This window comes from Vespa velutina, chromosome 23 (genome assembly GCF_912470025.1).
Source record: "Vespa velutina chromosome 23, iVesVel2.1, whole genome shotgun sequence".
NCBI lineage: Eukaryota > Metazoa > Arthropoda > Insecta > Hymenoptera > Vespidae > Vespa > Vespa velutina.
The window spans coordinates 2,803,999-2,816,299 of record NC_062210.1 but is presented as its reverse complement, the minus strand read 5'-3'; the positions used below and the strand labels follow the sequence as shown (position 1 = coordinate 2,816,299).

The 12,301-nt window shown below is 28.3% G+C and overlaps 4 protein-coding genes across 6 annotated transcripts in view; all 4 read right to left on the bottom strand.

The window, feature by feature from the left end:
- Window positions 1–303: 303 nt before the first annotated feature.
- On the bottom strand, window positions 304–2,025 carry LOC124956673. The gene is made up of 3 exons (XM_047512806.1): window positions 1,866–2,025; window positions 857–1,596; window positions 304–729 (listed from the first exon to the last, which is right to left on the bottom strand). The coding sequence occupies exons 1-3, from the start codon at window positions 1,894–1,896 to the stop codon at window positions 505–507; spliced, it is 996 nt and encodes a 331-aa protein (XP_047368762.1). The 5' UTR covers window positions 1,897–2,025; the 3' UTR covers window positions 304–504.
- A 585-nt stretch (window positions 2,026–2,610) lies between these two features.
- Window positions 2,611–4,273, bottom strand: LOC124956674. The gene is made up of 3 exons (XM_047512807.1): window positions 4,112–4,273; window positions 3,063–3,724; window positions 2,611–2,947 (listed from the first exon to the last, which is right to left on the bottom strand). Exons 1-3 carry the CDS (start codon window positions 4,140–4,142, stop codon window positions 2,711–2,713), a joined length of 930 nt encoding a protein of 309 aa, XP_047368763.1. The 5' UTR covers window positions 4,143–4,273; the 3' UTR covers window positions 2,611–2,710.
- A 1,741-nt stretch (window positions 4,274–6,014) lies between these two features.
- LOC124956689 lies at window positions 6,015–11,896 on the bottom strand. Of its 3 annotated transcripts, none has more exons than XM_047512845.1 (4): window positions 11,756–11,896; window positions 11,434–11,656; window positions 8,833–9,300; window positions 6,015–8,136 (listed from the first exon to the last, which is right to left on the bottom strand). In XM_047512845.1, the coding sequence occupies exon 4, from the start codon at window positions 8,132–8,134 to the stop codon at window positions 6,539–6,541; it is 1,596 nt and encodes a 531-aa protein (XP_047368801.1). In that variant the 5' UTR covers window positions 8,135–8,136; window positions 8,833–9,300; window positions 11,434–11,656; window positions 11,756–11,896; the 3' UTR covers window positions 6,015–6,538. The 3 variants fall into 3 exon arrangements, with proteins under 3 accessions (XP_047368801.1, XP_047368802.1, XP_047368799.1); XM_047512846.1 differs by having other exon boundaries at window positions 11,434–11,647; window positions 11,756–11,884; XM_047512843.1 differs by lacking the exon at window positions 11,756–11,896 and having other exon boundaries at window positions 11,434–11,726.
- LOC124956690 overlaps window positions 11,878–12,301 on the bottom strand; it is a 2,287-nt gene continuing 1,863 nt past the window's right edge. Inside the window, exon 3 of the mRNA XM_047512847.1 lies at window positions 11,878–12,263. Coding sequence (XP_047368803.1) covers window positions 11,970–12,263 — 294 coding nt within the window. The 3' untranslated portion in view covers window positions 11,878–11,969. The remainder of the gene's footprint in view (window positions 12,264–12,301) is intronic.

Below are 12,301 nucleotides of genomic sequence, written 5' to 3'. Positions count from 1 at the left end.
TAATTTATGACATTAATAGAAAATCAACGATTGGAGTTGGAAGAGTTTAATTTGTTTGACTCTGTTCTTTCAGCTTGAAGTTTCTTTCACGTTACTTACAATATATAATTCGACTTGACCTTGTCGAATAATTTCAATCAACTCGTTGAGAGAAGAGGCAAGAGAAACGACGATTTAAACGAATTTATCAAGAATTTTCCAATTTTCTACTTTAATGTCGTAAAATTTCATAATATATTTGTCGTAGGACATTGAACATTTTCTAAGGATATACAGGTATAATGAAATAATTTGACGATAATATAATCGTTGTAATTATATTTAATAACTTGTTCTTGAATATTCTTCTTCAAATCCATCGATAATAAATTTGTTAATTTGAGAGAATAAATTGGCAATCCATTTTATCGATAATCGGATATATTAGGAAAAAGTTTTCTAATTGAATATTAATTAACTACGTATATATGCGTCAAAGAGTATAAATCGTCTGAAGGATATGCGTTATATGATATAATTATTTTTAATCATTTCGTCACTTGGGAAATTTATTATAAATGGATTTGAAAATGTGGGAAGTGGACCAGTTGCTGGATTAATACTCTTCAATTTGATTTTGGTAAGTTCGTAAATCATCACGAGTTTCGAAATCTTCGACTTCGTCGTTGTCATCGTAAAACTTTCGAAGGATTCATTTTCTTGAACATTTATTCGACTGAAGGATGATATCTATGGGAAAGAAAGAAAAAAAAAAAAAGAAAAAAAATTTGAAATTAAGAGGAATGGTAATCTTTATTTTTTTTTTTTTTTTTTTAATTCGTGCTTTAAAAAAAAAAAAGAAAAAATGAACACTCACCACTTCAGACTTGTCGTCGCTTTCTATTAACCAACTCATATATTCTTTGGCAAAAGTACATCTTTTTGAATTTCGAAATTTATCGATAATCAGATTGATGTCAGTTGATTTTTTGGGCACACCGATTAACGTCAATTTTATTTCATCAGGATCGTCAGAAATTGAATCCTTTTCTTCTTCTTCCTTATCTTCTTTTTCTATTACTTTTTCTATTACTTCTTCTTCGTCTTCGTTTTCTTCTGCAGAGAAGGAAGAAAAAGAAGGAGAATGATCCTTTTCTTTCAAGGTGATATTAAAAACAGTGTCACATTCTCCAAGAGTACAATTTTCTTTTTTGACAAATGGGATTGACGTTATCAATTCTTTACCAATATTAACACCTACATTAAACTGTGTCGCCAAATAATATACCAATCCCAAATATTCGATGTCAAACGGAGCTTCAACGATCATTTGTTGGACACCATTTTCGTTGAAATCAATTTGGAAACGTTTATCTATAGTTATATCTTCACTCGTGTTACGGTTGTTTAACATGTCAATAATAGAATATTTCATTGTAGAAATACGACAGAGAATACTCTTTTCATTTATCGAACGACATCCCATGGCGCCATTTAAATCAATCCTCAGCCACTCGTCTACTCCTTTGTTGACTATGGTTGTTAATATGTTTGCTTGATAATTTATTTCCGGTCCGTATTTCCATATTTCTATTTCCGGTAGGGCGAACTGTGTCGCTAAATTGAAATTAAATACTTTTTTGTTTGTTTGTTTGTTTGTTTGTTTGTTTGTTCTTTGTCGTTTAATTTATTATTATCTATTTATATATTTTTTTCTTTTTAAATATAATACCTATACGTTTAATATTTGTTTTATATAATTAGTATGATACGATATATGTATATATATATATATATATGTATATATATATGTCTATATATATATATATATATCTCATGCTATGACGATTAGAATGATCGTAACTCGATTGATTAGCTTTACTGACCTAAGAAGAATGGGATTACCGTCAGGTTCATGTCTCTGTCTTGATACTACAGTGATTTAACGTTCTTCTTGCTCACGAATCTGCTTTTATATACGGCCGGTTAACTTATCATTAAGAGTTAGGATTATCACGTTGTCGTCTTGGTCATTCTCGTCATCAACAGTATCATTTTAGGATGACGCACGTTTTACGATCAGAGCACTTCTCTAAATTTCTTTATATCAGTCTCATTTTATCAAGTGGACAACATCGTTTTAAGCTCTTTACAGAAGAATTCGTCACGCTTTGTCGGATCTCTTATGTCTCTTGGACGTAGGTATAGAGAGAACCTTCTTTTTTTTTTTTTAAACTAATACCTAATTTTTTAACCTGAATCTTTTGCAGATACTTTTTGGAGTACTCAGTTTCAATCAATCTTAATTGGAGCATCGATTAAGAGATCATCGTCTTTTATTTAAGTCTTTAAGTTAATCGATTATTATTTTCACTAACATTATTAAAGTAAAAAGAAAACGAAAGAAAAAATTAAAAATTTAACAAATTATTGTATCATAAAAATACAATATAATTGAATTAAGATTGAAAAATAATAATAACAAAGAAAACGATTAATTATTATATATTATATAATATAAATATTTTCGATATCATTGTTTTAAAAAGTTTATAGAAAAGAATAATAGGATTTAGAAAAGGAGATAGAAGGAATGAATGCGAGGAATATAAAAGACTAAATTCTTGTTTTTTTTTTTTTTTTTTTTTTTTTTGTTTTTTTTGCTGCATATCAATGTGTTATTTCTATTCGCATGAAGAAAAAAGAAACGAATTTTTCTAATTAATATTAATTACATATCGAAATGATTGGATTCAACATTTTTATGTAAATAAATAATATCGGTTGCAATGTCGGTAGGAAGTGATAGATCTTCTACGCTCTTTCCGATCTTCTCCAAACGGACATTGATCACTTGCCGGAAAACGGAAGTATGTGGATCGTGATCGATAATCAACGATTTACCTTCGATTATGGTAGAACTTTCGAAGGAGTTTCCGCAAAAATGTATCTCACTGTACGATGATGCCTGAAACGTTGAAAATATTTTATATATATATATATATATATATATATATATATATAAAAAAGAAAAAAAAGGAAGAAGCCCAATTGAGGATGAATTTTATTACTTCAATACTAACCACCGTTAAATTAACCGTATTGTTGATCTCGATCGATGAGACTCGAGGAGATCTCTCACATTTTCTTACGTTTCTTCTTTTTCTCAAAATGATCGTGTCGCCCAAGAAATCGTCGAAAATCGTACGAATTTTGTAATTTTCGTCGTAATCAATTATAGTAAAATTTTTCTCTTTGCATGGGAATTGTGCTACCGTGAATAATGTGTCGCATCTACCGGACGTAGAATTTTCTTTATCCATAAAAAACACTGACGATCTGTGTGATCTTAAATCCGTACCAATATTCAATTGGCTAACGATCAATTTGATCAAGCCGTATTCACTTTCATCGATTTTCGTGGACACACGAATGCTATCGACTCCGTATTTGTCGAAATATATTTCGAACATTTCCTTGGTTGTTTGTATTCGATCGAAATACGTGTCATGTTTCAAATCCAATATAGATCTTTTTTTTTCCAAAGAACACGTAAGGATATTCGTATTTTTCGCTTGGCACTTCATGACCGACGTTAAATTCAAATTGTAAATTGCCGGTTGATTTTTTTCTGCAGATGCTACGTAATTCATGTTGACGAAATAAGTGTATTCCGGTTGATAATAGCTGCCATTTATTTTCCAATTGTCGGTTTCATTGATCACTGATCCGAACGACGTTAATACTGTGAACAAAGATTGCCTGTTAAGATTTTATTACGACGACGACGACGATTCTCTTAATAATTTTGACTGATGGAAAATTTTGGATAATTCGTTTGATTATAAGTATGTAAAGTGACACTTTTATTTATTTTTTTTTTTTTATTTTTTTTTTTGATAAAGAATTTCAACGTTAGAATTATATTTTAAGGCATAGATCGATTGATTATTTTAATGTAAATAAAGTTTCTTTTTTTTCTTTATATATATGTATATTAAGCGTGGATTATCGATTAAAGTGAGTTTTCAAAAAGATTATTTTCGAAAAGATTTACTATTACGCTGGATAGGGCAAAGCAGAGGAAAGGCGGGGTTGGTTGATAAGAGGGAGAAAGAACAAAGTTACCAACCTAAAAAATACGGTATTACCACGAAATCCATGATGGAATAGAATCGTAGAAGAAATAAAGATGGCTTCACTTCTCGTTCAAAGTCCCCGTGTAGAGTGCGATGCAATCTGCAATATACTGCTCTACCACCATAATGCCTATATACCTTTTTATCCCATTAAAGCTCATTTCCGTTTTGCACTCGTTGCGCAATCGTCAACCTACGAGGTCATTTTCGTCTCACTCTACCGTATTAAATTATACTCTATATGGTTAATATTTATTCCCTTTATTTATGCTACTTTTAATTTTGCCATATTATTTTTTATTCTATTTGAAAAATTAAAAAATAATCGATCGATTTGATAAAAGACAAATTAATTTATCTCGTCGTATTTATAAAATTAATTGTGATTAGAAGGATCGATTGGATATGTTTTTTTCTTTTTTCCTTTTATTAATTCGTAAATAATAAAATTGGATATTGGCCTAATAAAAAATTATGTTACTTATTATGTATTTATCAGATTAGCTTTGATAATGATTGTACATGTACACAGAATGCCTGTACTCTTATATAAGTACATATGTACGTATGTAGGAAATGCTTTGTGATATGATTTCAAGCTGGATGTGTGTCAAAGTTCAAAGTGTCAGTGCGTTTGGCATTCAAGGTTGAAAGGGTTAAAGGGTTGAAAGGGGAGGAGAGAGAGGGTCTTTCAATTGGCACCAAACGATATTTTGACCATATTGTTCGCCGTTCCCCGTTCATATGGTGTTTGTTTTGGTTTAAAAGCTTCAATCGCAAACCCTTTTCGTAAACCCTTCGTTGACCCTCAAAAGGAGCTTTGATTAAATTTCAGCCTGAATAAATACTTTTATGCTTTAGGCAGGATCGCATCTATCATTAACGCGCAAGCTAAAGCAACATTTTAAAACATTAATATATATATATATATAATATTAAAACCAATAATTTTTAATTATAAATTATTTTTTCTTTCTTTTTCAATTTAAATTTAACAATTCATTATTTCTTTTTCTTTTCTTTTTTTTTTTGTTTAAATAGACATATATGTGAGCATCACGTACACACAATGTTGTGCCATTGATATTTTATTCAAATGAATTATTATGGAATTATTATTTTGAAAAATGTTGACTTTAGAAAAAAAAAAAGAAAAATAAAAAAAAAAATTAAGAGGTCATGGGCCTCGAAAAATATAAATGCGGCACTGGTCATTTAGAAAAAAATGCGAATGAACAATTTCCCGCGCTCGATCGATATCGAACCAGGGAATGACCTGCCCTCTACTATGATTTCTTGTGTACTATTACGCGTATTACTTACGAGCAATCAGCTGATTCATTCGAGCTTCTTCTTTTCCATTCATGTGGATGCACGTTCAATACTTTGTGCGGTATTAAGTGACTTGGGTAATTACTTTTTATAGTAATTTTTTTTTCCTCCTTTTTTTTTCTCCCCCCTTTTTTTTTCTTTTTTAATTACTTTTTTTTTATTTCTGTAATAAACATGATTGATTATTTTTAATGATAATTTTGTTCGTTTGTTTATTATTATTTACCTTTTGCATTTCGTTCGTGAACGTTGTTATTTTTAACCATAATATATTTTTGCTTTTTTATTATTATTATTATTATTATTATTATTATTGTTGTTGTTGTTGTTGTTGTTGTTGTTGTTGCTGTTGTTGTTGTTGTCGTTGTGCTGATTATTATTATTTCATCTCTGTGATTTTTTTTTTATAGGACAGAAGACATAATGAAAGATTATTTTTAACATAGGATAATTTTTCATATTTATTATTACGTATACATTTGTTTCCATACATTTGTTTATAATATAAGATATAATTGATTATTTTTAATAATCACTGTTTTCATTATTATTGTATATTAGATATATTTAAAATACAATTTTTTAAATGTTTCACATAGATATACATTCAGAATATATAGATATAGATAAATAGACAAAATAGATATGATTAGACGTATATTATCTTCTTTTATAAGATTTTTCTGATATAACATTCAGGTACATTTCATTTCGTCATTAATTAACATCGAACAATTATCACATCATTTTCCAACATCGAGCAAATAAATAAAAGATTCTTTTTTATATATTTTACGATTATATAGAATATAATAAACATGTAATAAATAATAATTTGATGACACAGGGATCGCTCATTCACATGAGCAAAATATATCGAAAAATATTTTCTATGGGGATTTGACAATTCCTATAATTTCGTGCAGGTACTCTTGGAAGGTTCTTTTCTTTTTCTTTTTTTATTTTTGTTCTTTTTTTTTTTCTTTTTTTTTGCTTTTTGATTTTTTTTTTCTTTTTTGATTGACACAACAATTTCCTTTATATATTTTTTTATTTGTTTGTTTGTTTTTTTTTCTTTTTCTTTCAAATTAATCCTCATCGCTCGAATATTCGTCGGTTTTGGAGGTGTCATTGGTATTGCAAGAGAAATATCGATCGATCCTTTTCAAATAAAGATCGACACATTCGTCGTGATCGTATTTCACGGAACGTGATTTAAAATGACAACATTTCATCAGATTCAAACCAATTCGTACATTTATATTGGTATTGAGAAAAATAAATTCTGTCATTCTAATGACTTTATCAAAATCAAGTCGTTCGCAGCAACAACCAATTTTGCACATAGCCAAATCCTTCAATTTCAATCTGCACATCGCGTCTTTCAATAGAACGAGACCTTTGAAAAGATTTTCGTAAGTTGGCCTGGTATAAAAGTATTTTTTATAAACAATATGAAATATATGCATACGTGTTAACGGATTAAGGGATCTAACGATAAATGGAATATCCTTATCGATATGAATCATCGAATTGGAGAACAAACATATATCACGCATATAATTTCTAACGTATTTGTGATGGGAATAAAAGTTTGACGTGATCACGTGTGCAAATGGTATGCAAAGTTCCAATGGGTTAGTTCTATCGACTGTGACCTTGGGATTGCAAATCTTTTGTAATTTTTGATAATTAAGATATTGCTCGTACGAGAATGTATTGCGCGGATAAATGATATCGTGATAAAAATATTCATCGATGTACCAACTGAAATAATTCAACGAATTCTCTTCGATCTCGTGTATGCATTTGTTAAATAAATTTTTAGAAATTCGATTGATCGATGAATTATCAAAATAGGAAGCATATATGTTCGAAAGAAATGGTACGACGCAACCACGATCGACTGCTTTGAACCAACTGTCATCATTATTCAAATCATTTTTAGTATTATCATGTCGATTTTTCCTTTTCGATATTTTCAATCCTTTCGGTTGCCAAAACATATTGATTATCGTACATTCAATAACTTCCTCGCTTTTAGCGCTCTCTCTGCTTAATTTTTGAAAATTAATATCTAAAAGAATATCATTGTAACTCGTTATAACGTGATCGATACAAGATTTCAATGAATCACTTTCAATATGAAGGTTTTCAGCTAATCTGGATAAAAATGAATCGATAATACCACAGTCGTCTTTATTATCCTTACTCATTGACCTCTCACTGATCGCATTACGTCGATTTATATTTAACAAACGTACGAAATATCTTCGAAATCTTTCCAATGGATTAAGTTCTTCATTCCATTCAATTCGATCATTTTTTTGATTATTCTTTATTCCCGGTCTCTTCCAATATTCTTTCGAGCGAAATGCCAAATCCTCTCCCGACGGATAAAATCCGCTTTGATTTTTATTCAATCTCAAAAAATTCACTATCTTTTTTTTATGCAATATTACAGATCCGTCTAATATGTTCAATCGTATCAATAAGATCGTCATGTATAATGGATATTCCCTTATCACCAATCTTAGGACACGTTTGAGAAAAAATGAATATTGACAGAATAAACATATTTTCTTCTGATGTATCCTTTCGTTATTTATATATGCCAATTCGATGTCACTTTCGCTTTCCTTCTTAACACTTTTCTTCTTATTCTTTTTATCCTCGTTCGCCATATCTTAAAAAATAAATAAATAAATAAATTTGTATCATTTATTTCTATAAATAAATAAATAAATAAATAAATAAATAATAGTAATAATAATAATAATAATAATAATAATAAGAAGAAGAAGAAGAATAATAATTGTTTCGTTCTTGAAATTATCTAATCGTCTGAAAGAAAAAATCGATTAATTTGTTTAAACTATATAATACATCTCGATGTACTAATTTCTTTTTATCAATTTGAAAATTATTTTTATAAACATGACGATTATTTTAACATTGATTTTACGAATATTCATCAATCTTAATGGATCTGTTTTCTCTCGTAATATATTACAAACAAATATAATGATTTACAAATTTTATATTAATTTTCTTCGAATTTTATTCACAAGCACGACGATTGACAAAATGAATTTTCTAGGTATATACATATGAAAAATTTAATGTTAACTTTATTGATGAAATATTATTATCAGAGATATAATTCAGATATTTATTTTAAGCTGTCATTGACGTTACAATTAATCTTTTCGATTTCATTGCGAACATAAAAAAAGAAAAAAGGAAAAAAAAAAAAAAAGAAAAGAAAAGAAAAACAGAGAAAAAGCAGAAAAAAAGAAGAAAAAAGAAAAAAGAAAAAGAATGAAGCAGCTTAAGTTAGATCGACATAATTCACAAGACGAAGAATTAATAATTGCACTACCTTTGATAAATTTGATACGATGATAGATTTTCTTTTAAACTTGTTCGTAAGAGACGATGAAATCTTGACTATCACCGATAACAGACAAGTATGAGTCTACAGGTGTTACAGTGCTTCTGTTTAATCGTCCCAGAGGAATATATAGGTGGGAGTATTTTGATAACATTCGAAATCTCGTGTTTCTCTATCCCTACTCCAATCCCTACTCCCATAGGAATTAGCCACCTGCATCCACTTGCCGTTGAATGGTGGTGGTACGTTCTGCCTATGGTAGACGAGTTTGAGAGTTTTGCCACATCCCTTCCCAACCGGGGTGAGCCTGTATTTGTTCGAGAAATCTCTGGTGGTAGGGGTTGGGATGAAATGCGCCTGTCCGTTCATACACGTTTTCACTTATGACGACGATCCTTTAGTATATATCAATTCATCAAGGCCAGCGGAACCTAACAATCCTTTTTTTTTTTTTTTCTAGAAAAAAACAAAAAAAAAAAAAAAAAAAAAAGAAAAAACAACAAACAAACAAGTAGGTGGACGGAATTTTTTCCAGCACCTCCTTTCTTCTTTTTTTTTTTTTTTTTTAATCTCCACCTCCCTCAATAAATCCATCGATAACAATACGTTCGCTATTTTCTTTATACACATTTGACATTGAACTTTTACCCTTCATTGTTTTTTTTCTTTTTTCCCTTTTTTTTTTTTTCCCCTTTCCATTCGATCGAAATTATTTCTTTCTTCAATAATTATTATTGATTATTTCTTCAGCTTCAATTAATAATTTTAATATTAATTTATATAATAGTATTGATATTTCTATGTATATATTTTAAAGAACATTGACTTGTCGTTTTATCGTTTTCTTTATATTTTCTGCAAAATTTTAAAAACTTTTCTTTCCTTTTCTTAAGTTACATATCTTATAATTCACATAGTCGTACAATGATCCTATATATAATTATTATATATATATATATATTTTTTTTTTTTATAGAACGTTTTGAATCTTTCTTCTTTTTTTTTTTTTTTTTTTTTAATAGATACATACGTATATATTTTGTCGATAGTTTCAATCTATATATAATTCTATCTAATCGTGGATAAATCTAAGTATAATTTGGAAACGACAAACAACATCGTGAGCGCTAAAGCTTGTTCAAGATAACTTCTAACAAGATGAGACCAATCGTAAATACATTGCTTTAAGCTAGTCTAAAGGATTATTCCAACTTCGTTAATTACGTTTATTAAGCGAACTCGAAATGCTACTGGTTGCGTGATACGATTAACCTTGGAACCTGGCAAAGTTACTTTTCAAGGGCAATGATAGTAATGTCAAAATTTCAATTGTTTAAAATGACATAACATATTTGAATCAATATAATTATCGTTTCTTCGTAGATAGAATTGTCTTCAATTTGTTATTATCCTAAAAAGAAGATCTAATACTTCGACGTAATTTTCGTTTGATCTAATGATCATTGTAAATGATCTCTTGACAATGGATCTGTAGTTGATCAACAAGAAGTATCAAAACAATAATCAATATAAATACTAGTGAAAACTGGATTATAAATTATAGGTAATAATATTTTAATAAAATTCACGTTTCTCAATATCAAAGTTAATCTTCTGATGTGATTAATCCGTTCAATCCTTTCGACGTTCTTGATACTATCATTAGAAATCATTATTGAAGAAAATCTTCTTTTGTTTATGACTCTTTGTTTATCCTAATGGTCGAGGACATCCGACAAAAAAAAAAAAAAAAAAAAAAAAAAAAAAAAAAATAAAGATAAAAAAGAAAAAGAAAAAAATTAATTCGTAATATTAAAAAAAAAAGAAAAAAAAAACGATATATAAACAAATATTAAATTAATGAAAAGACATTTCTTTTACCATGAATGCTTATGAATGGTAGGAAAGCCTAAGAAATAAATAAAACTTTTTTGAACAGTTTTCAGTATTTATAATCCTTTCAATAATTATTTCATCATTTTTATTAAGTATAGATTTGAAACGTCGTAACTCATTGGTACCCAATAACATCAATTCAAAATTGTTTTTAATATTATTCACGTTTTCAAACTGTGTACCCTATTATAAATATTGAATCGAAATTGCAATGATCGATCTTAAAAATTTTCATCGTTTCAAATTGGATATCTTCTTCCAATCCAAAGCCAATCTAAAGATGACTAATAATAAATTTCGTTACATCCAATTTTTAACTTGGTATTGTTTCATTTACAACAAGATTTTCTATACCATTAGAATTGTATTTTATTTCGAATTGTTCGTGATTGATTTAATTTTAGAATTTATCAATTAATATTATAATTATACATACACACATATATATTCATATCATTCTTATTTAAAAAATAATAATTAAAATAAATAAAAATGATATATATATATATATAATTAATATGAAATAAACAAAAATTTATGTAACAAATAAAAAAAAAAAATTAAAAGTGTCAAATGATATTAATAATTATTTATACATACATACATGTATACATACACACATACGTACATATATATATATATATAATATATATATATATTTTTTTTTTCTTCAATCAATATGCATATACATACCTAAAAGAAATGAAATGATGAATATCTTCATTTTCATCACTCGATTGATGTGATTCTCCTTTTTATAAGACAGATTAGTCGATAAAACAATTTGAAAACAATTTCATTAACTAGCGTTTTCCGCATAGATCGTGATCGTGACTCCCCTAACGTCTGATATATTAATCAGAGGTGTAATAGAGTATATTATTTTCCGACTCATGCAATCAGTCAGCTGAAAATTCTAATAAATTTCTAAGTACACACATCGCTAAATCGAGATATACGATATGATCGCATCTGTTAGATACGATCTAATGATTTGGAATATTATAATTAATACCTTAAATCGATATATTATTATTTATATTTCGTCGAAATGATTTATAGACGAGTGTCGATAGTCAATATAATCGTACGTTTATTTAATTTGTTTCTATTTTATTTTTTATTTTGTTTTTTTGGTTTTTTTTTTTTTTTTGTTTTAATAATAATCAATCGAACAAATCGTCATGATTAATTAACAAATAATTCGACATTCGTTGTTTACGTGTGATTTATCGATTTTCAATATTTTCCATTAGAAATGATTTCTCCTTCCTCTTCTTCTCCTCGTTCTTCTTCTCTTCGTTCTTATCCCAACGACGTGGTTGAATCATAAAGTTGACCGATGTGGCATCGGGAATCACAGGTATATCGTTTACCGGTGCCGATATAGTTTCCAAATTTAATTTAATCTTCTCGTGGAGCGTGAAATTTCTAGTTTTATCCTTACTAGTTACTAGAAATTCATTGGTCGTATATGAAGTATAGTTCGAATCGGATATAATTATACGGCTCATTGATGATTTCTGTAACGACAAATTTTCCCCATAAAAAAAAAATATCA